We start from the raw sequence: 25,657 nt of genomic DNA on the forward strand, positions 1-25,657 counted from the left end.
CTTGAAGCAGTAGTTGAAGTACAATCAATCAGAAATGGACAGCTCATGGGGCAGACAGCAGGCAAATTCGAGTAGGCATAATTCATTTTACCTGTCTTCATTTTAATTAGACTTTACTAAAAACAAGAGAGCTTTGTGTTGGAGCCTATTTATTCCTATTTAAGAAATAAGAGGTAGGCCTACCACTTTTGACAGACAAAATTAGGCTCTAGGCTGCTATATCCATAGATGTGTCAGTCAAATCCTTCACCCACCATGCAATCTTTAAATACACTTCCTCTGTATCAATGAAGGGCTGTTAAGGTAAAACCAAGACTCAAATTGAGGGGGTGTCACGTCCTGACCAGTAAAGGGGTTATTTGTCATTATAGTTTGGTCAGGGCGTGGCAGGGGGTGTTTGTTTTGTGTGTTTCGGTGTTTAGGTTCTATGTTATCTATTTCTATGTTTATATATAGTTTTCTATTTCTATGTTGGGTTTTGGTAATGACCTCCAATTAGAGGCAGCTGGTTGTCTGTGTCTCTAATTGGAGGCCATATTTAGTTGTGTTTGTTTCACTTGTGTTTTGTGGGTGGTTGTTTTCCTGTATAGCCTGTGTTGCCTTACGGAACTGTTTCGTCGTTTGTTTATTTAGTTTAAGTGTTTTCTTTAAATGAGCACTTTACCCGCTGCGCCTTGGTCCAATCCTTACGACGTCTATGACAGGGGGTATGAGAGGGTATGCCATAGGTCTACCTTTTATTAAAGCAAATGGTAAAAAGCACACCCTTGTTAGTTTAAGATTTTGAAGAAAATAAAATGGATCAGATTATATAAAGTTATCTATAACAGCGCTTTGGTCTGCAATGCTTTATGCTACAAACAAGCTGTAAGATGCATATGGGGATAGCATTGTTTCATTTCTTTGAGGCTGCCTTTGCTTGGGAGGTAATCTAATTCTATCACCATCAATTGATTAAGCTATTCACTTTTTGTACAATAGAAGATGTTTAAATCCAGACAGCTTTTAGGGAAACACTTGTGACCTTCTCTTGTTGGCCACGGAAGAAGAGAAGCAAGCAGTTAAAGCTTGCATTTTTCTGCATCGGTAGGACTATGCACGCATAGTGTACCACAATAGAGAATGACAGCGCTACAGAGACCAAGTGCGTACCAACCCAACTAGCAATGAGGAATCGGCTCAGAAGCGGCCCTCTTCCGGGGGGCCGGAACTGATTGAATTGGCCCGGAATCGAGTGTCGGACTCGGCCCAGAATCAAAATGAATGACTGCCCAGAATCGGCCCAAGTACATCGGGCCATTTCAGTCTCCCGGAATTCAGCTGACTTTGCTGGCATCCTTCCAGAATCCCCCCAGAAACATCCCGATGCAAATTTAACAAGGACATCCCGGCCAGCCAAACCCTCCCCTAATTCGGACGACGCTGGGCCAATTGTGCGTCACCTCATAGGTCCCCCGGCCAGAGAGATCTTACCAGAATCTTTTCAGAATCCCCTCAGAAGCGTCCCGATGCAAATTTAAATAAATGTTTACAGAATTACCCAATTTAGTAATTTTAAATATTACTATTATACATTTTATACATACAAATTATACCCATCCACAAAAAAAACATTTTGTGTCGGAGGAAACACCATACACCTGGTGACTGTGTCAGCCCATAGCCTGCCACATGAGTTGCTACAGCACAATAGGACAAGGACACCCTGGGCGGCCAAACCCTCCCCTAACTCGGACGAAGCTAGGCCAATTGTACATCGCCTCATGGGGCTCCCGGTCAAGGCCGGCACGGGTCTCGAACCAGCAACTGTAGAAATGCAGTTTGCACTGCGATGCAGTGAAAATATGGAAAAATAAAGAAATAATGAAATGTTAATTTTATAACGCAGCCCGTGTAATCATCTGCCAGAGAGTAGCCTCAAGTAATATATTTGGGCCAGATAACTCACACCGGAATCGGCCCAAGCTCAATCGCTGCATCCTAGCCATAAGTAATACTGCCGAAGGCGGCACAGACTCGGGCCACATGACGTCGGCCGAGTCTGACTCTCAGCCGAGTGCCCCGACCCTCAGCCGGAATCGGCCCAGATCCACTGTGCTAAACGGAGAAACGGAGATGCGATTAAAAAAAATCCCCCAAAATTCCGCCATTAAACATTTTGCACATTAATCCTTTATTAACACGTTAACTTTAACAGCCCTAGTTCCTATATCAGACTCAAGGCAGCCAATGGTAGTATAACGCTAAGGGATTAAGTACAGAGAAGGCAATACTATTGTGTAAAAAGAGATCTGAGTCTTTTCTTGTCCTGGTGATTGGGCATCCTAACACATGTACACACGAGGACACTCTTATCACCTGGTAACACACAGAGGCTAAAACCAAAGGCCTTTTCATATTTGCACCTCTCAGCTAGCCAGTAGAGGCTGGTAATCACAAAGTACACCACTGCTACCAAATAAAAACACCACAGGCTATTAAGTCTCTGAGGCCAATTTGGACTCTTAATTCATCGGCTGAAAAACAAGGATTATTTATAGTTTCTGAATTACCAACTTGCCAATACCTCATCTCACCAGAATAAATATTTGGTGATTAAATGTTACATCCTAGTTTTCATTTAGATTATGATTTTGATTCATGTGGAAGTCAGATTTCTGAGAGATATATTCAACATCAAATAGGAAAAATAGGATAGGACGTTTATGACAATATTGTCCTCTATTTCCATTGTTTAAGATGAGAAAAGTGTAACTAACTTCAACCCAGCTAGCACAGTGGATCTGGGCCGATTCTGTCTGAGAGTCGGGGCACTCAGCTGAGAGTCAGACTGGGTCGCCTTCGGCAATATTACTTAGGACTAGGATGCGGGGATTGAGCTCGGGCCGATTCCGGTGTGAGTTATCTGGCCCAAATGTATTACTTGGGGCTTGGGCCGATTGGGGCTACTCTCTGGCCGGGAGACCTATGAGGTGACGCACAATTGGCCCAGTGTCGTCCGAGTTAGGGGAGGGTTTGGCTGGCCTGGACGTCCTTGTTAAATTTGCATCGGGACGTTTCTGGGGGGATTCTGGTAAGATGCCGGCAAAGTCGGCTGAATTCCGGTAGACGGAAACGGCCCGATGTACTTGGGCCAATTCTGGGCAGTCATTCTTTTTAATTCCGGGCTGAGTCCGACACACGATTACGAGCCGATTCAATCAGTTCCGGCCCCTCAGAAGAGAGCCGCTTCTGGGCCGATTCCTCATTGCTAGCTGGGTCAGCATTCCCACTCACCTTAGCAGAAAACAATTGGATCAGCCAGTTGGCTTGTTTTCATTTACACAGGTTGACAAATTGGCTTGACCCCTAGTCACAGCATCTCTTATGGTTTATAAATGTTCTCAACCAGCGTGATTAAGATCAGGCTAATAGTGATTACACTAATGGAAATGCATTTTAATTAATGACATCCTCATTTGCATTATGTGTTAATTATCAAATTCACTTAGTCTCATCTGCACATTCTAATTAGTACCTACAGCTTCATTGAATTTGACTATTTATCTTAGATAAAGATACTCCACTCCCTGTTTTTGCTGAGTTACATAAGCTTGGCTTAACTGAGTAAAGTAACTTTAATTTTGGAGACAGCAAAAACACTGAGATAACAAATAAATCAGGACTAACAGCCTAGCTGCCAAACATTACAAATATCCTACAATCCTTGGCAAACAATCTGGGTTTACTAATTTAATTACAACTAGGGTGTACTGCAGAAAGTTAATTAGAAAATGTATTCACTCTGTAATACAGTATTGCAGAGACACGTTGTATGAAGATATGCACTGGTCTAATGAGCAACATTTAATTTAAGAGCATGCTAATGTATTGGCTTACCTTAGGGTGAACATTTCCACAGGAGAGAAGGCTGAGGCAGTGATGAAGGCGGAGACAGTGTCCCTCTGCCTCATCGGCGTGGTCGGCACCATGACCAGGAAGTTACTATCCAGCCTGTGTTCAGTCAAGGCCAGGGCGGCAGGGCTCTGGTACAGACGCACACTGCCGATCCTCTTCATTGGGGTGGAGGTGGACGAGCCAAACAGACCCTCCTGATCCGAGCGGATGGAGTTGCCTTTCCGGGCCTCCTCCGAGTGGCACTCTCCTACCTCTGTTGATTGTAACATGTAGTAGAGCTCCACTGTGGTCCCCTCGGCCAGCTCTATGGTCCTCTGGCGCCCAGGCACCACGCTGGGGGGGCTGAACCAGCCAGCCAGGGGCTCCAGCTCAGCCACACACAGCCCCAGCTCCCCCTTCAGCTGGCAGGTGCCACGCACCTCCTGGGTCTCGTGGAAGGCAAACATGCGTACGCAGGGCAGCTTGTCGATGGCGCTGTAGTCATCCCAGTCCCTGCCCGCCACGTAGAACAGCACCTGGACCCTGGGGTTGGATAGGTAGATCCTGTCCTGGATGATGAAAGTCTGCACCTTCCAGTTGAAGGTGAACATGGAGGAGGCCACGAAGGCCCAAGGGTTCTGGATGAGCTCCAGGGTGACAGGCTGTTCCACAGAGAGGGGGCCATAGCTGGCATTTACTGAGGGCATGCTGCGGGCCTGGTAGATGAAGAAGGGCTCTGTCCGCGACAGCAGGCTGGAGTTCCTCATGAACTCCTGGTTGGCCTCTTTCAGGAAGAAAGCAGACTCCGCGTTGATCACTTGGTAGTTGACAGGCAAGTAGGTGGGGATGGATGAAAACCTCTGCAATCCCTCCAAGACTCGACAGTCTGCTACTGGAAGACAGAAAAGAAGAGCTGAGTCAGGACAAGCTCAGTCAGTGCTCACTTGTTGTACATCCTGTACATTTCCTCTAAAGCTTCCCTCCCGTAAAACTAAAATGGCTGGACTGACAGCCATTTGGAGCGGAGCTTACTGTACCAGAGAGAACTGACAAGAACTACACACAGAAGATACTGAGTAATGTAAGCTGCGGTCATGCCTAAAATTAGGCCTACATTACATTATGGTGTAGATGTATTTCATGGTGTATGGTTATTGTGATGTTTTGATATTAAAAGGGGTTAAGACCATAGCACATTACAGTACTATTTATTTTCTCATATATATAAATATATACAGTTGAAGTCAGAAGTTAACATACACCTTAGCCAAATACATTTAAACTCAGTTTTTCACAGTTCCTGACATTTAATCCCAGTAAATATTCCCTGTTTTAGGTCAGTTAGGATCACCACTTTATTTTTAGAATGTGAAATGTCAGAATAATAGTAGGGAGAATGATTAATTTCATCTTTTATTTTAATCACATTCCCAGTGGGTCAGAAGTGTACATACACTCAATTAGTATTTGATAGCATTGCCTTTAAATTGTTTAACTTGGGTCAAACGTTTTGGGTGGCCTTCCACAAGCTTCCCACAATAAGTTGGGTGAATTTTGGCATATTCCTCCTGACAGAGCTGGTGTAACTGAGTCAGGTTTTTAGGCCTCCTTGCTCACACACACTTTTTCAGTTCTGCCCACAAGTTTTCTATAGGATTGAGGTCAGGGCTTTGTGATGGCCACTCCAATACCTTGACTTTGTTGTCCTTAAGCCATTTTGCCACAACTTTGGAAGTATGGTTGGGGTCATTGTCCATTTGGAAGACCCAAATGGACAATGAGCATTGGACTAGTAACCGAAAGGTTGCAAGATCAAATCCCCGAGCTGACAAGGTACAAATATGTTCTTCTGCCCCTGAACAAGGCAGTTAACCCACTGTTCTAGGCTGTCATTGAAAATAAGAATTTGTTCTTAACTGACTTGCCTAGTTAAATAAGGGTCAAAAATTTGCGACCAAGCTCTAACTTCCTGACTAATGTCTTGCTTCAATATATCCACATAATTTTCCTCCCTCATGATGCCATCTATTTTATGAAGTGCTCCAGGCCCTCCTGCAGCAAAGCACCCCCTCAACATGATGCTGCCATCCCTGTGCTTCACGGTTGGGATGGTGTTCGGCTTTCAAGCCTCCCCCTTTTTCCTCCAAACATAACAATGGTCATTATGGCCAAACAATTCTATTTTTGTTTCATCAGACCAGAGGACATTTCTCCAAAAAGTACGATCTTTGTCCCCACGTGCAGTTGCAAAGCGTAGTCTGGCTTTTTTATGGCGGTTTTGGAGCAGTGGCTTCTTCCTTGCTCAGTGGCCTTTAGTTTATGTCGATATAGGACCCGTTTTACTGTGGATATAGATAATTTTGTACCTGTTTCCTCCAGCATCTTCACAAGATCCTTTGCTGTTGTTCTGGGATTGATTTGCATTTTTTGCACCAAAGTATGTTAATATCTAGGAGACAGAACGCGTATCCTTCCTGAGTGGTATGACAGCTGCGTGGTCCCATGGTGTTTATACTTGCATACTATTGTTTGTACAGATGAACGTGGTGCCTTCAGGCGTTTGGAAATTGCTCCCAAGGATGAACCAGACTTGTGGAGGTCTACAATTTTTTTATGAGGTCTTGGCTGATTTCTTTGATTTCCCCATGATGTCAAGCGAAGAGGCACTGAGATTGAAGGTAGGCTTTGAAATACATCCACATGTACACCTCCAATTGACTCAAATGATGTCAATTAGCCTATCAGAAGCTTCTAAAGCCATGACATCATTTTCTGGAATTTTCCAAGCTCTTTAAAGGCCCAGTCAACCTAGTGTATGTACATTTCTGACCCACTGGAATTGTGATACAGTGAATTATAAGTGAAATAATCTGTCTGTAAACAATTGTTGGAAATATTACTTGTGTCATGCACAAAGTAGATGCCCTAACCAACTTGCCAAAACTATAGTTTGCTAACAAGAAATTTGTTGAGTGGTTGAAAAACAAGTTTTAATGACTCCAATCTAAGTGTATGTAAACTTCCGACTTCAACTGTATATATATATATATATATATATATATATATATATATATATATTTAAAAAAAGCCAGGTCATCTGATGCAGCACTCCATCACTCTAATTCTTGCATTCCAGGTGACTACCTGGCATGCAAGGCACACTTAACCAGCATGGCTACCACAGCATTCTTTAGCGATACGCCATCCCGTCTAGTTTGGGTTTAGTGGGACTATCATTTGTTTTTCAACAAGACAATGACCCAAATCACACCTCCAGAATGTGTAAGGGTTATCTGACCAAGAAGGAGAGTGATGCAGTGCTGCTTCAGATGACCTGGCTTCCACAATCATCCGACCTCAACCCAATTGAGATGGTTTGGGGTGAGTTGGACCACAGAGTGAAGAAAAAGCAGCCTGTTGGAAAAGCATTCCTCATGAAGCTGGTTGAGAATGCCAAGCTGTCATCAAGAAAAAAAGGATGGCTACTTTGAAGAATCTAAATTATAACAATTATTTTGATTTGTTTCACACTTTTTTGCTTACTACATGATTCCATTTGTGTTATTTCATAGTTGTAATGTCTTCACTATTATTCTACAATATATACAATTCATGAAGAGCTCAGGTATCCTCATCATATTGCAACTAATATCAAAGATAACTAAAAGTGGCCTACAATCCACCATTTGTTATATAATACGTACATTAACGTATGAATGAATGTAATCACTGTATAAACACTTTAACACACTCTGAACATTTAAATTATGTGAAGATTAATCACAAATACTCCGGTCTAATAAAGTATGTTAATTTTCATGTGGAGTAATCTTGCGTTGTTTCTGGTGGGCCATTGCTAACAGGTCCCACTCCATGGTGGCCTGTGTGATGAGTGAGAAAACATTACATGTGCATATAAGTGTTAATTACCCAAAGAGTGGGCTATGACCTTCCTCTCAAGAGCAATCTGCTGTGTGATTGCTTACTATTTTCTCTCTCTCTCTCTCTCTCTCTCTCTGCCTGCCTGCCTGCCTGCCTGCCTGCCTGCCTGCCTGCCTAAATCAATGTCCCGACAATTTACAAATCAGGCAGGGATTTGTGATTCATGGTGCCCACTTGACCTCGTCCCTGTCTGTCCTATGGAGGCAGCATGGACGCAGCCTGCTGCCTCCTCATCTGAAGGGCAACACAAGCATTTCGCTACACCCACAATAACATCTGCTAAACATGTGTGTGACAAATAAAAAGTGATTTGATTTGACAGCACTCTCTCACTCTGCCCAGCCCAATCACCCCAGAGATCACTATGTTTCACTAACATCGTCACTTAAGCATCACTGAGCTCCTTCAAAGTAAACACCAGCACTCATATGGGGCTTTTACAACTGAGGACAGAAACCATAGAAAAATACTATACCGCAGTGTAGTTTGTAATTTTCTGAACAAACTCAAGAAGTATTGTTGCAGATGGTAAGATGGTACAATGACACTGACAAATGAAAAGCTTGATAGTCCAGCAAGAGCAATACAAGGCAGAACAATCAGGAACAAAGTCTCATCCTCTGCAGTCCCATGGTGACAATGTTTTTACTCGCATCTCAGGGGCGGTCTCAATCCAGCATGCCTTCTAAGACAAAGCACTCACTCCAAAAGCCTTAGCATTTTTTTATGTCTCGACTATAATGAGATTATTCATCTGTGCTTTCCAGATGACATAACATTCTTGAGAAGGAATGAAATGTCCCTATGTGCCTCACATACAGTATATAGGCTAAAGGAAACCCTACAAAGTACAAGTATACACCTTTAAGAATGGGATCACTATTGTCTTCTTAGGCAGTCATGAAATACTTTTTTTAAAGTCAGTAAAATGTATTCCCTTGTTACGAGCTGTCAAATGGCTATTTTCTAACAGTTAGGCCATTTTATAACCGTGAATGACAGATACGATACACTGCACAGGCAACATTTTAGCATCTATGGAGTCAACAAAAGTGTGAGACATTTTCTGGAGAAAGAATTACCTGTCAATGTTAAATGTTGCTACCAAGTTTAGCTATGCTGTGTGTGCTGAAAGGGAAACTATTACAGACTTTATCTATTAATGCAAGGTTGGCTGATTTCGTTATAATTTCTGTGAGGCCCATTCTAGCCTTGTGAACATTTGGTACAAAAGAAAGAAGAAACAGGAAGAAATGAATGAACGATGTGTGTAATTACAAGGAAAGTATTCAGACCCCTTGACTTTTTCCACATTTTCTTGTGTTACAACCTGAATTTAAATAGATTCAATTTAGATTTGGTGTCATTGGCCTACACACAATACCCCATAATGTCAAAGTGGAATTATGTTTTAACAAATTTTTACAAATAAATTAAAAACGAATAGCTGAAATCTCTTGAGTCAATAAGTATTTAACCCCTTTGTTATGGCAAGCCTAAATAAGTTCAGGAGTAGAAATTGGCATAACAAGTCACATAATACGTTGCATGAATCCCTCTGCCTGCATTAATAGTGTTTAACATGCTTTTTGAATGACTACCTCAACTCTGTAACCCACACATACAAGTATCTGTATGGTCCCTCAGTTGAGCAGGTTACTTCAAACAAAGATTCAACCACAAAGACCAGGGAGATTTTCGGCTGGGTTTCTGTATAAGTACTTTGTGGCATCTGCTGATGTAAAAAGCGCTTTTTAAATACATTTGATTGAGTGATTGATTGGCAAGGGAGTTTTATTTTGAATAAAAAGAAACAGAATAGAACTAAGCACAGGCTAAATCATAGAGGGAAACCTGGTTCAGTCTGCTTTCCAACAGACAGTGGGAAACAAATGTACCTTTCAGCAGGACAATAGCCTAACACACAAGGCCAAATATACACTGGAGTTGCATACTAAGACGGCATTGAATGTTCCTGAGTGGCCTAGTTACAGGTTCCACTTACACTGAGCATACTAAACATTAGGAACACCTTCCTAATAGTGAGTTGCTTCCCACAGTTGTGTCAAGTTGGCTGGAAGTCCTTTTGGTGGTGGACCATTATTGATACAGGAAACTGTTGAGCATAAAACCCCAGCAGTATTGGAGTTCTTGACACAAACCGGTGTGCTTGGCACCTACTACCATACCCCGTTCAAATAATTTGTCTTGCCCATTCACCCTCTAAACGGCAAACATACACAATTCATGTCTAAATTGTCTCAAGACTTAAAAATCCTTCTTAACCTGTCTCCTCCCCTTCATCTACACTGAATGAAGTGGATTTAACAAGCAACATCAATAAGGGATTGTAGTTTTCACCTATGTTTTTTTACATTTCGGGGCATTTTGTTTTTGGTCCCACAAAAATCATAAAGAGTCTATGCAAGTCCCTCACTCTGTCACTCAAAAATGTATTCCAGTGTCTGCCTGCCAGCTGGAAATCTTTGCCAGTGTGTGTGCAGGCTACCTGCCCCTCCCCTCTGAAGCATAGGTTACTGTAGCGTACTGATGAAGTTTCATAGGTTACTGTAGCCTACTGATGAAGTTACATAGGTTACTGTAGCGTACTGATGAAGTTACATAGGTTACTGTAGCCTACTGATGAAGTTACATAGGTTACTGTAGCCTACTGATGAAGTTACATAGGTTACTGTAGCGTACTGATGAAGTTACATAGGTTACTGTAGCGTACTGATGAAGTTACATAGGTTACTGTAGCCTACTGATGAAGTTACATAGGTTACTGTAGCCTACTGATGAAGTTACATAGGTTACTGTAGTGTACTGATGAAGTTACATAGGTTACTGTAGCCTACTGATGAAGTTACATAGGTTACTGTAGCGTACTGATGAAGTTACATAGGTTACTGTAGCGTACTGATGAAGTTACATAGGTTACTGTAGCGTACTGATGAAGTTACATAGGTTACTGTAGCGTACTGATGAAGTTACATAGGTTACTGTAGCCTACTGATGAAGTTACATAGGTTACTGTAGCGTACTGATGAAGTTACATAGGTTACTGTAGCGTACTGATGAAGTTACATAGGTTACTGTAGCCTACTGATGAAGTTACATAGGTTACTGTAGCCTGCTGATGAAGTTACATAGGTTACTGTAGCCTACTGATGAAGTTACATAGGTTACTGTAGCCTACTGATGAAGTTACATAGGTTACTGTAGCCTACTGATGAAGTTACATAGGTTACTGTAGCGTACTGATGAAGTTACATAGGTTACTGTAGCCTACTGATGAAGTTACATAGGTTACTGTAGCCTACTGATGAAGTTACATAGGTTACTGTAGCGTACTGATGAAGTTACATAGGTTACTTTAGCGTACTGATGAAGTTACATAGGTTACTGTAGCCTACTGATGAAGTTACATAGGTTACTGTAGCGTACTGATGAAGTTACATAGGTTACTGTAGCGTACTGATGAAGTTACATAGGTTACTGTAGCGTACTGATGAAGTTACATAGGTTACTGTAGCGTACTGATGAAGTTACATAGGTTACTGTAGCGTACTGATGAAGTTACATAGGTTACTGTAGCGTACTGATGAAGTTACATAGGTTACTGTAGCGTACTGATGAAGTTACATAGGTTACTGTAGCGTACTGATGAAGTTACATAGGTTACTGTAGCCTACTGATGAAGTTACATAGGTTACTGTAGCGTACTGATGAAGTTACATAGGTTACTGTAGCGTACTGATGAAGTTACATAGGTTACTGTAGCCTACTGATGAAGTTACATAGGTTACTGTAGCCTACTGATGAAGTTACATAGGTTACTGTAGCGTACTGATGAAGTTACATAGGTTACTGTAGCCTACTGAGGAAGTTACATAGGTTACTGTAGCATACTGATGAAGTTACATAGGTTACTGTAGCCTACTGATGAAGTTACATAGGTTACTGTAGCCTACTGATGAAGTTACATAGGTTACTTTAGCGTACTAATTCACGTTGGATTTATTAACTTCAAAAACGTAAGACGTATTTTTAATTGTAGTGCTGCTCTGCACACACATGCTTGTTTCCTCTGGTCCAGTGTTAAACCAACTCGAAAAGACATTAGAAGTTTCTCTATATAGCCGCTCCTCCATACTGTAGGTATAATTCTGTTGACCTAATTCAGATAATGCATGCCATAACTAGATGCACAGCGCTTCAACGGAAGCTTCCTCCATCTTCTCTCGCTCTCTCCTCAACCTCAAAATTTCAGATGCATCTCACGTCCTACACTGTGACAGCACAGTGTGTGTGTGTGTGTGTTTGTCTTTCATTATGATTAAACCATGCTGTTACGGCAAAATACAATTTTCTCTTAACGACTTTCCTATACAGATTAAATTGCTTAACCGCTCCACAGCAAGCTTCTCTATCCGCACTGATTGGTGGAGTAATTTAATGTCGAGCTTAATGTAAACAAAAATTATATTTCAGAAGTTTAAAAAAGAACAGAAGGAATAATATAATCCTTTACATTTTGGGGGTTTGAACTGGTTTAGAACGTGATTTTGCTGGTCAGAACAGTGGAACATATTGAAAAAAACAATGGTTCTGTTCAGAACTAAACAATGGAAAGTTATTTTGATTCCAACCCCTGGTGCAAATATTGTACATTTCAGGTGTGCAAACCTCTTACAGACTTAACCAGACAGACTCACAACTGTAATTGCTGCCAAAGGTAATTTTAACATTTTCAATACATTTGTAAAAATGTCTAAAAACATGTTTTCACTTTGTCATTATGGGGTATTGTGTGTAACACAACAAAATGTGGAATAAGTGAAGGGGTATGAATACTTTCTGAAAGCACTGTAATATAAAATAACAAAAACATACAGATAATATAATAACAACAAACACTTCAACATTTGAATCTGTTTGTGACGGAATGTAGTAGTATAATTTCTAAACTTAGAGGACATAAGTTTAAAGGGGGAAAAAAGGAATGCTATGTATAAATCATGGCAGCTTATTGAATTCCATTCAAAGAACCAGCAACTGATGGAACCCATGTGCACATTAAATCTACAAATAAAGAATAGTTATGAACTTCCTTCGTAAGGTAACCTTGTAGAAAGACGAACCCTGTCTATGCTCATTCTGAAATAATATGTTGAAGATAGAGGAATTGACTTAAGTAATCAATGAGGTTTGAATTGTATGTTTACAACAAATACACAACGCACTGAATTTGTTTTTACATCAGAAAATAATGCTCAAACCTTTTACACTAATGCTTTATTTATTTTGTATTTTTCAAAAAGCAGCTTGAAGCCACAAACCTTTAAGTAGGTATGTGGTAGAGTAACTGCAGCATAATCCAAGGTACAATATGCTTATACCTGCAAACAACTGTGAGATCCATTTCCCAGACTGTGGATATTTGTATGCAAATCTCTAATGCAATCAGTCTCTGGAATTGGCTCTGAATTTACAACCTTAAAATAAACTCTCATCAAGAGAACTTTCAACCCAAATCCACAGTAATAAAGAGTCAGCAGTGTTGGGAATTGAAATAAATAAGATATATGTATAAAGCATATAAATATCTTGAGGGTTACTGGAATCTTTATATGCTCCCAGTTGTGTCCTGAGGTGAAGGGAGTGGACTGGGGACCACAGTATTGTAATCTTTAGTCTCTTTCAAACCTTTCAGTATCTCATTCGATGTTGTGCTCCTAAAAAGAGAAATAGGGCATAACACGGTTTGACGGTTTTTGTAGAAATCATTGTGCCCACCTCGCCTGCAGTAAAGATGAATCTGAGTGTTACTAATGTCCAGACACAGAAAGGCCAGCATGTCAGTCAGTGTCCCTCCTCTGAGTCACCAACCTGCATGCTATACTTGATTTTAATCTGAAATACGATACAGCATTATGCTGATTCATAGTTAAATTGGTTCATTTTCTTTATCTTAGACAACACATTCAGGCACTTATCAGTGAATGTGTGGCAGTTTCATGTGTTTCATTTTCCAAACATGTTTTCTAGTCAGTGTTATTAGCAAGAAGTGGACTAATCATCACATAAACATTATCATAGTACAGCGTTCTAAAGGAGCGACTATAAAAAGCAAAAGCATGCAAATCATGGTGAGTCTGCATGTTTCTGTTGGAGCGGGACCACTCCGAACCCTTTTGAGGCATTTCTTATCTTCCGAGATGAGCTGACCACTCATTCTACTGTCAGTATGGGGATGGGTGTGGGTAGAGCTACACAATGTTTGAGCTGTTATGACAGATAGACTGGCAGGTGGACAGTGTGCAGCAGATCCCAGGCAGAACCAGGTAGTCAGAGCTCCTGACTAACCAAGCAGCACTCCTCATCCACACATGCTCAGCAGTGCTATCACACAGGCTTCAGACCAGTGTGTGTGTACAGCTGAAGTAGGACTGACAGAGCGGGCAGAGAAGAGCAGCAGCCTTCACACATGGATGAGGCTGGGTAAATGACTGGCCACTGGAGAGGACACCAGGAATGGAGACAATGTTTCTGCTGCCCTCTACCTTGTCTAATGATATGGGTGTCCACTGGAGGACCACTGGAGAGAGGGGATGGCTGCCTTCCTGCTCCTTGCAAAGGTCAACAAGACAGTATGATTCGTGTGCCTAATGCAGAGCCAGAAATGAGAGAAAAAATTTAGCAAAGAGAAAGAACTCCACAAGATATAAACAAAAAGTGAAAAGTCAGGAAAAAAGCAAAAGGATCTGACAGAAACAAACAGAGGGGAGGAGCTCTCTGTAATTAATAAGAACAGGGCTATAATGGTTGACTTTGACAGTTTCCCCCTCCTCTCCTCTTCTCCTCTCCCAGGGCATATACCTCTCTCTGACCCCTCTGACTCCCACAGTCCCATGTAGCTCTCTGACCTCTCTAACTCCCACAGGCCCCAGCCCTGACTACTTCTAACGGGACATTCCTTAACTATAAAGAATGACAGAAAGCTCTCTCTTCCCTATGCATTACCCACAGCGTATTTATCCTCATATCTAATTAAGAAGGGTTATTGAATTTGTGTCCAAGCGTCAAGAATAATAAATATAGTTGTTCTTTCAATTAGAATTTGAGGATGATTTACTGTGTTGTTGAGTCACCAAGAAATGTAAAAAAGTGGCAAAGGCACTAGTGGATGAATCAATACACAATATAATATGATATTACTTTCTGCTTGTTACAGTGCCTTCAAAAAGTATTCATACCCCTTGACTTATTACACATTTTGTTGTGTTACAGCCTGAATTCGAAATGGATAAAAAATTGATCTTTACCCATCTACACACAATACCCCATAATGACAAAGTGAAAACATGTTTTTAGAAATGTTAGCAAATGTATTGAAAATGAAATACAGAAAGATCTCATTTACATAAGTATTCACACCCCTGAGTCTGCCAAAGGTGCTTGTAGAAGCACCTTTGGCATTGATTTCAGCTATCTATATGGATAAGTCTCTAAGAGCTTTCTACACCTGGATTGCGCAATATTTGCCCATTATTCTGTCGAATTGGTTAGTGATCATTGCTAGACAACCATTTTTAGGTCTTGCCATAGATTTTCAAGTAGATTTAAGTCAAAACTGTAACTCGGCCACTCAGGAATATTCACTTTCTTCTTGGTAAGCAACTCCAGTGTAGATTTGGCCTTGTGTTTTAGGTTATTGTCCTGCTGAAAGGTGAATTCATCTCCCAGTGTCTGGTGGAAAGCAGACTGAATCAGGGTTTCTTCTAGGATTTTGCCTGTGCTTAGCTCCATTTTGTTTCTTTTTTATCCTGAAAAACTCCCCAGTGCATAACAAAGCATACCCATAACATGATGCAGCCACCACTATACTTGAACATATGGAGAGTGGTACTTAGTAATGTGTTGTATTGGATTTGCCCCAAACATAACACATTGTACTCAGGACAAAAAGTGAATTGCTTTGCCACATTCTTTGCAGTGTTACTTTAGTGCCTTGTTGCAAACAGGATGCATGTTTTGGAATATTTTTATTCTGCACAGGCTTCCTTTTTTTCACTCTGTCAATTAGGTTAGTATTGTGGAGTAACTACAATGTTGTTGATCCATCCTCAGTTTTTCCCTATCACAGCCATTAAACTCTGTAACTGTTTTAAAGTCACCATTGGTCTCATGGTGAAATCCCTGAGCAGTTTATTCCTCTCTGGCAACTGAGTTAGGAAAGACACCTGTATCTTTGTAGGGACTGGTTTATTGACACATCATCCAAAGTGTAATTAATAACGTCACCATGCTCAAGGGATATTCAGTGTCTGCTTTTCTTTTTTTTACCCGTCTACCAATAGGTACCTTTCTTTGCGAGGCATTGGAAAACCTCCATGGTTGTTGTGGTGGTAGAATCTGTGTTTGAAATTCACTGCTCAACTGAGGGACCTTACAGATAATTGTATGTGTGGGGTAGAGAGATGAGGTAGTCAATCAAAAATCATGTTTAACACTATTACCGCACACAGAGTGAGTCCATGCAACTTATTATGTGACTTGTTAAGGAAAGTTTTAGTCCTGGACTTATTAAGGCTTGCCATAACAAAGGGACTTATGGACTTAAATACTTATGGACTCGAGACACTTCAGCTTTTCATTTATAATTAATTTGTAAATGTTTTAAAAAATAAACATGATTCCGCTTTGACATTATGGTATTGTGTGTAGGCCAGTGACACAAAAAGTATATTTAATCAATTTTAAACTCAGGTTGTAACACAACAAAATGTGGAAAAAGTAAAGGGGTGACTTTAAACCGACATTTTCCCTAGGTGCTTTTACCCCTCTCTATCCCGGAGATGAGCTAAATTAAATCTATAATAACTACTTATGAATAAGGAGCAATGCAAAATGCTGTGTGTAGAACAGTTTCCTCTTCGACGACAGTGGGGGACCTGCTGTAGCTGTTTGTTGTCTGACATCTAATTGATGGTCACCACAGGCGGCTGGTTGCACCTTCATTGGGGAGGAAGGGCTCATAGTAATGGCTGGAACGGAATTAATGGAACGGTATCAAACACATGGTTTCCATTTCATTCACTCCATTCCAGACATTACTATGAGCCGTCCTCCCCTCAGCAGCCTCCTGTGATTATTGGCCAAATTTAAGACAGTTAGAGGTAATAAAGACTAATGGGCCTGTGGCTTCACTAAGGGAAGAGCTACTTTCGAGTTCATGAGAGAAAGCATCATCTTGGGGATTAAAGAGTATCGACCAGGGAAGAGTAAACAACAGCAGCAGCAGTAGCACTACTTGGATGTGTTTGGTAAAGCTGTGGGGAGGAGAAGAGAAGAACCACGGCCACCACATTCTGGTCCCCATGTGGGCCTGCCTGCCTGGATGAGAGAGACAGCAGCACCATTAGGGGCTAAAAAGGAACCTTTAGGTGGTGAGGCCTGTGTGTCTGCAACACAGTTATCACAGCAGGATATCAGTCAGTGAGTGGCCTGGGCTGGGCTGGGCTGCAGACATTACTGGTCTCCTGGGTGCAGGGAAGAATGGCTCCATTGTGCCAGAGCAGGCAGCGCACACGGCTGTAGGGGAGGACAGGCCAGACCAGAGAGCTTTTGGCCTGGACAGGGAGGATGAGACAAGCATGGAGTTGTGTGCCAATCAGTATTCTCAGGGCCGCTCCGGACTTTTCTAAAACATAAACTGTCCGCCTAATGAATCTCTTCCCCTCACACTGCCCTTTATTGCAAAGCGATATCGTAAATCAGGACAAACACAGGGCCTCTTGCAGGGCAGAGTGAGTCGGCCTCTTTGTGTGCACTGAGGGACATTTAACAATGAGAGCAGAGCCCTGTCACGACCAAGAGAACAAGTGGACACAAATCCACCAAAGATCTATACACTGCTGCTCGGCATTGCCTACTGCCCGGTGCAGCACACAACAGGTGTCAAAAAACAAGTATGGAACTAAATAGAAAGGTTCCAGTAAACATAAGGATAAGATACAGAAAATCTAAATTGTGTGAAAAATGGTGGATATACAGTTCTATTCTCCCCAGGTCTCACTACAGGAAACAGCGCATACAGACATCTCTATTCTCATCACATCTGATTAAGCACAGGACAAAAAAAGGCTGAATACACTTTCATATCACCCCAAAGGATTGCTCTCAGAACACAGCTTGCTTCTCTGTGATATTCAGTCGAGAAGGCTTACGATGCAAAATATGAAAAAAAGATGATACTTGCTGTAACATAAGGAATTGTACTGACTGTCGTCATTGGGGTGTTACACGAGTAAAAAAAAAAGTTAAGCTCTCTGCTGTTCAAAAGCTGAGGGATGGGGCTGAAGAAATGTAACCAGTCGCAAATTCATTGATAGAGCTATGGATTCCAGGACTGACCATCTATGATATCAAAAGTATAGTTTCAACCAGGACTTCAAGGTATACAGTGTTTGTTTACATTTACTTTGTTTACAAACATTGAAGTAAAACAAGCATATATAAGGGATTCTGATGAGGTACGCAAGTTGAACTAAGCTCATGAGGCATTTGTAAATTATATTATTCAAGAATCAACGGGTACATATAATTAATTTATAAGCCCAAAAATGGATGTAGCAATTGCATATTTCTCCTTTAATTTTCTTTTGAAGCAACAGTCATGTCTGTCAAGGATAGTCCTTGCCAGAGTCATACGGAGGGACACTATATGACTCTGGTTCTTACCAGCTACAAGTGGCCCTAACAAACCCCTTCACTCTCTCTTCATTGGACAGTATAACAGCTACATTACCAGTCGACCTCTTGTCCTCTTATCACCACAAATCAGGAAATGTACAGAACATTGAAAAAACATTACCACTGATTGCGTACAATGTCAATGACAAGTAATCAAAGCTACTGTTAATGATCAGGAGTAAGAGGATCTGTGGAACAATGACTGGCTCATCCGCCTCGCCTGAGAGACCTGAGGTCGCCTGAACAATGACTGGCTCATCCGCCTCGCCTGAGAGACCTGAGGTCGCCTGAACAATGACTGGCTCATCCGCCTCGCCTGAGAGACCTGAGGTCGCCTGAACAATGACTGGCTCATCCGCCTCGCCTGAGAGACCTGAGGTCGCCTGAACAATGACTGGCTCATCCGCCTCGCCTGAGAGACCTGAGGTCGCCTGAACAATGACTGGCTCATCCGCCTCGCCTGAGAGACCTGAGGTCGCCTGAACAATGACTGGCTCATCCGCCTCGCCTGAGAGACCTGAGGTCGCCTGAACAATGACTGGCTCATCCGCCTCGCCTGAGAGACCTGAGGTCGCCTGAACAATGACTGGCTCATCCGCCTCGCCTGAGAGACCTGAGGTCGCCTGAACAATGACTGGCTCATCCGCCTCGCCTGAGAGACCTGAGGTCGCCTGAACAATGACTGGCTCATCCGCCTCGCCTGAGAGACCTGAGGTCGCCTGAACAATGACTGGCTCATCCGCCTCGCCTGAGAGACCTGAGGTCGCCTGAACAATGACTGGCTCATCCGCCTCGCCTGAGAGACCTGAGGTCGCCTGAACAATGACTGGCTCATCCGCCTCGCCTGAGAGACCTGAGGTCGCCTGAACAATGACTGGCTCATCCGCCTCGCCTGAGAGACCTGAGGACAATAGCTCCTTCTTCAGTCAGAGGTCAAGCCTCTAGCTTGGCAATGAACACACACACCCAGGCAGTCTAAGAAGGACATATCCAATAGGTGGCTGTGTGATCTCAGGTAAGAAAGTCATCTGCCACACACCTATTCAAACTCTCTCCGTAGCCATTTCCCTCAACATTCTCAAATCTGTCAAATAGATATGAAAAATGGGAAATATTCAACAGGATATTTCTACAGTGCTGGTCACTACATCTGACTATACCAAATACTGCAGTGTAGCAGCAGCAATAATTTGTTATACATTGCGGTGAAGGAAAGTGTGCGGGTTTGAGGCCAGTAACTGACTGAGCTACAGGGTTCTTTAATGAATGTGAGAGATGGACGGCAGCTCACATTAGAGGGTAGAGGATGTGGAGGCTGGATTCAGCCTCAGAATGTTCTTTAGTATCCCGCCACAGTTCAGACACCTCACTGAGATGAGATCCTCATAAGCTGACAGGGAAGAGAAGCCTACTTTCTCACAAAATCTCAAAAAGTCCAACAACAGTCAAACATCTGGTACAGAACTACCAAGCTGAAGATGACCAGACATTCCTTTCATCATTTGTTTCATATGACTTGAGTTTGTTAATAACCCAGTACTGTGTCTGTACTGTACCTGGCCAAGGAACACATGTATAATACCTCTAAAATAACATTAGCCTTTACTGCAGTGGGATAAATCAGGGTCACACAGAGTGTTTCTTGGTAGTCTTAAACAAATGTACTTTGAAACAAAAGTAGTCACCTCACATACATGGTTATAGGCTTAACAAAAATAAGACACCTGTACCATGTCAGATATACAATGTATTACATTTTGTGTTTGCATCACAATATTACACTTTATATGCATCACAGAAGACTGAAATAGAACAAAACCGTTTGACATAGAAACACTGGAATTTCGGAATATAATAAATAACTATGTTAATTAACTATGAAATTAGGAAAAATATTAGTAACATTCCACCCATGAGGCCACTAAAGGGCAATTTGGTAATTTCACTGCAGGAAAGGGCTACTTCAGGTTCCTCAGTTTGTGCTGAGAGAAGGTTTTCCTCAAATCTCTTTGTAACAGCAAGATTTTAAAGAGAGAGCAGGAGCTTGTGCAGCACAGTGGCTAAGTATTATTTTACACTCACACAGGCACTCCTACCATCCCTAAATATATTGGTAAACTTCCGCCAAGGTCAACCATATTACTGGATAATAAATTCTACTTCTACAACCTGACAACACTGCATTTCTACGAAGGGAACCAGACTACAAAACCATGCATAGATTTGTCAGCTAGACCTTTGTCCTGGCTTAATCTTTATTTTCTTAACCTGTTACATCTAGGGGGCAGTAATTTCACGGCTGGATAAAAAACGTACCCGATTTAATCTGATTATTAGTCCTGCCCAGAAACTGGAATATGCATATAATTATTAGCTTTGGAGAGAAAACACTCCAAAGTTTCTGAAACTGTTTGAATGGTGTCTGTGAGTATAACAGAACTCCTATGGCAGGCAAAAACCTGAGATGCTTCTGTTCAGGAAGTACCCTGTCTGAACATTTCTTGCCCTTCTTTATTATCTCTGTCGTTTACAAAGGATCTCTGCTCTTACGTGACACTTCTCACGTCAACAATGGAGTCTCACAGCCCGGGAAAAACAGGAATGATGTCATTCAAAGCCCTGGCTGAAGCACACGAGAGCAAATGCTGAGTGGTCAGTCAATGGACTAAGCCTTAGGCGCGTGACACGCCCCGCCCCCGGCTTTTGGTTTTTTCCTCAGTTTACAGACAGGCAGATTCCCGGTCGGAATATTATCGCTTCTCTACGAGATAAATTGCATAAATATTGGTTTTAAACAGCGGTTGACATGCTTCGAAGTACGGTAATGGAATATTTCGAAATTTTTTGTCATATTTTGCGTCATGCTCGTGGCCGAGATTTAGCGTTGGGATAGTGTCTAGAACGCACGAACAAAACGTCGCTGTTTGGATATAACGATGGATTATTTGGGACCAAACCTACATTTGTTATTGAAGTAGAAGTCCTGGCAGTGTATTCTGATGAAGAACAAGCAAGGTAAGAACATTTTTCTTATAGGAAATGTGATTTTGGTGAAGGCTACACTGGGTGGGTGTCTAAATAGCTAGCCCTGTAACGCCGGGCTATGTACTTACATTATTGCAAAATGTGCTTCATCCGAAAAGCTATTTTAAAATCGGACATATCGAGTGCATAGAGGAGTTCTGTATCTATAATTCTTAAAATAATTGTTATGCTTTTTGTGAACGTTTATCGTGAGTAATTTAGTAAAATCACCGGAAGTGTTCGGTGGGAATGCTAGTTCTGAACGTCACATGCTAATGTAAAAAGCTGGTTTTTGATATAAATATGAACTTGATTGAACAGACATGCATGTATTGTATAACACAATGTCCTAGGTGTGTCATCTGATGAAGATCATCAAAGGTTAGTGCTGCATTTAGATATGGTTTGGGTTTATGTGACATGATATGCTAGCTTGAAAAATGGCTGTGTGATTATTCCTGGCTGGGTACTCTGCTGACATAATCTAATGTTTTGCTTTCGCTGTAAAGCCTTTTTGAAATCGGACAGTTTGGTTAGATAAAGGAGAGTCTTGTCTTTAAATAGCTGTAACATAGTCATATGTTTGAAAAGTGTAAGTTTTCGGATTTAGAGGAGTTTGAATTTCGCGCCCCGCCCATCATTGGATATTGGAGCAGACGTTCCGCTAGCGGAACGTGTAGATGTAAGAGGTTTTAAATACTGTAGTTTCTACATTTACTGAAAACAGAACCTTACTAAATTAATTGTGTATCTATGGAAATATTGCAATGCTTTGAAGAAATGCACAGATATGTATTCAATGCGAAAGCCATTATGAAATACACAAATGGCTTTAAATTCTTTATTTCATGACCCATTATTGAAAATGCGGTGAAATTGTCTAACTAAAGAGGAAGTGTGCATTCACCTCACTGTGGCCCTTTGCTTTTTTTAAACCCTTTGTTGCGGCTCCAGATGGACTGGCTCTAAATCTGTGGTTTAACCCAAAAGCTGTCAGAGTGAGAACTAACTCCATGGACAAGTAGCTCTATTTTTGTCCAAGAGAAGAAAGCCATTAAGGCAACAACAAGGGGAGAGGGAGTATTCTATTTCAGACTAGATCACAAAGAAAAGTGGTGTGCTGTCTTGCTTCTACAATGTCTCTTACTTAAAAATAAATATTTGTGGGAAGGGCAATGCTGAGCACATTTTGTTTTCAAAGCCATCCTGTTTGATTACCAAGATGGACGGCCAAGAAGGCTAGTCTTGAGGAATGCTACCGGGACAAGGCAGTTATTTTACTCCCCCATTCCAGAACCATGGTGCTTTTCATGGTAAAGCTAAAGATAAAAACAGAAAAAAATAAGAAAAAAATCTGTGATGCTATCAGTGATGTGAGACACTACTTTACCGCAAATCATTTCACTACCATGAAAAGCCTGAGATAGTATTTTTTTTACTCCTTTTTCTCCCCAATTTCGTGATATCCAATTGGTAGTTACAGTCTTGTCCCATCGCTACACTTCCCTTACAGACTCGGGAGAGGCAAAGGTCGAGAGCCAAGCGTCCTCCGAAACACGACCCTGCCAAGCCGCACTGCTTCTTGACACACTGCTCGTTTAACCTGGAAGCCAGCCGCACCAATGTGTCGGAGGAAACACTATACAACTGGTGACCGTGTCAGCGTGCATGAGCCCGGCCAAACAGGAGTCGCTAGAGCGCAATGGGACATCCCAGCCGGCCAAACCCTCCTCTAACCCGGACGACGCTGGGCCAATTGTGCGTCACCTCATGGGTCTCCCGGTCGCAGCCAGCTGCAACTCAGCCTGGGATTGAAACCTGGATCTGTAGTGACGCCTCAAGCACTGCAGTGCCTTAGACCGCTGCGCAACCCGTACCTCATAGTTTTAAGTGATTTTTTTGTGCCATCAACATCTGAAAATACACACATTATGATACTGCCAATCAAATCCATAAGCTACACATAAACAGCAGAAATTGGTAAACTGTTAAAACATCTGTTTGTGATTTAAAAAGGGCTTTAAAATGACACTTCCTTTTCATGTGTTACCTCAAAAGACAATCCACCTCTTTTCATCTGTGCTCCTTTTATGCAGGGCCAGATAAGGTCTCTGTTCTTAACTCAGGGCCTTTGTATCAGTGGCTGCTGTGGGGCTGAGAGAGAGAGCGAGAACGACAGCGAGAGCGAGTGAGCGAGAGAGAAAGAGAGAGCCTTTACAGTATCCAACTCTGCCTCGATATGGGTTACTTACTGTCTCTCTCATCACCACAGCCTACTGTAGCACTGTAGAGAGAGAGGACTGGACTGTAGAAAGGCTAGTCGAGCCATAGCTACTGAAAAGACTTGGACTGTAACCTTCTGTTACACTTTCTTCAACATAAAAGAATAGCTGATATATACTTACTCACTTTTCTTATTTTCAAGAGCTGATAAAGGATAGCAATTCTGGATATGTTATCTAGTGATCAGTGTAATAAGGCAGCACAACGTATCACAGTTTTGTTCTTGGAGTATTGGAACTTTTTTTATTGTACACAGCAGAGGATCTATGATTTTGTTCTTAGCGTCTCAGTGTTTTTCCCTGAGGTGTTCTTCTGGTGTTTACTGTACAATACCAAAGTAGTGAGAGCACGATATACCGTGGTATAACGCCACTTTTACTTGAGGAACCACTATCTCCATTCACAGGGGGCCACTGGCTTGCTGCAGAGTTAGACTGCACACTGCCGCCTCTCACTCCCTGTCACACCACCTTTTATTTCCAGCCAAAGGTCACCTCCTTGACATGCGGGTCAAGGCCTGCATATCGCTCTGCTCTTAAGACACTGGGTCCCAACTCTGTGACAAGCAGATTATGTATACTTTTCTCATTCACAGAGCAACACCTGGCCTTTTCTGCACAGGACAATGCTTTATTCATCACATTAGAAGCTGCCAGATTAGAGTCTGTATTTTATAATGAAAGTTTTCTCCTATCTGCATCTTCTTTTCTATTCAATTGTTTCCTCTCTTATGTGGAAAGAGTCATAAATACTGCATACTGTAGCTAGCTGCTGCAATGGATTGGTCGGCGCTCTGTCTGTCTATTGGGACTGAATGAGTTTGTGTTTTGTGAGTCATCAAAGGCCTGTGAAAGTAATTCACACTTGAGCAACTTTAGAGGGAGAAGGTAAACTGGAGGGAGATGGATATATGCAAAGGAGACAAGTGGTTTTCTACACACAGATAAGCTTGGAGACGCATCCTATGAAGCCCTCTATATCAAACACAACTCACACTCAGGCCAGGCAAAATCAAAAACACCATGCACATCCAGGATGGGCAGACCAAATCAAGCACATCATGCACATCCAGGATGGGCAGACCAAACCAAGCACACCATACACATCCAGGATGGGCAGACCAAACCAAGCACACCATGCACATCCAGGATGGGCAGACCAAACCAAGCACACCATACACATCCAGGATGGGCAGACCAAACCAAGCACACCATGCATAGCCAGGGATGGGCAGACCAAACCAAGCACACCATACACATCCAGGATGGGCAGACCAAACCAAGCACACCATGCACAGCCAGGGGAGGCTATATCTTGTAATTCAATTTGACTGATTCTTACTAATATTTGGAGACAAAGACAGCTCTGACACCAATCTGAACGTACGTATAGGATTAGACAGGCTAATCCACTTTCACAAAATATCATTGCATTCACAAATCTAAATATTTTTTTTAGTTTGTTTTTAGACAAATAACCTAGACCTCTTTTACTTCACAATCTCTAATGCTCTTGGTTTGGTGTAAAATTGACATACACTTTAAACATCAACATCTATCATCATGGCAGAGCAGGGGACTTTGCTATTATTGTTTCAAGTGTTTACTTGTTTGTTTATTTGTTAATTGTCTGACATTGTAACTGAAGGATTAGTAACCGTAGCAGCACAACACCACTCTGACCAAGGCCTCTGTCTCTGTCTGTGGATCACTGCCACTGGTAAGTGACTATGGTAAACTTTTGTTTCTGTGTTTTGAGGGAATTCCTGTAGAGC

The 25,657-nt window shown here is 41.9% G+C and overlaps 1 protein-coding gene across 1 annotated transcript in view; it reads right to left on the reverse strand.

The window, feature by feature from the left end:
* The window catches only part of LOC115200047 (transmembrane protein 132C), a 227,508-nt gene that overhangs the window by 181,327 nt on the left and 20,524 nt on the right, over positions 1–25,657 (reverse strand). Inside the window, exon 2 of the mRNA XM_029762731.1 lies at positions 3,880–4,768. Within this exon, the coding sequence (XP_029618591.1) occupies positions 3,880–4,768 (889 nt within the window). The remainder of the gene's footprint in view (positions 1–3,879; positions 4,769–25,657) is intronic.

Source organism: Salmo trutta, chromosome 9, assembly GCF_901001165.1.
Source record: "Salmo trutta chromosome 9, fSalTru1.1, whole genome shotgun sequence".
Taxonomy (NCBI): domain Eukaryota; kingdom Metazoa; phylum Chordata; class Actinopteri; order Salmoniformes; family Salmonidae; genus Salmo; species Salmo trutta.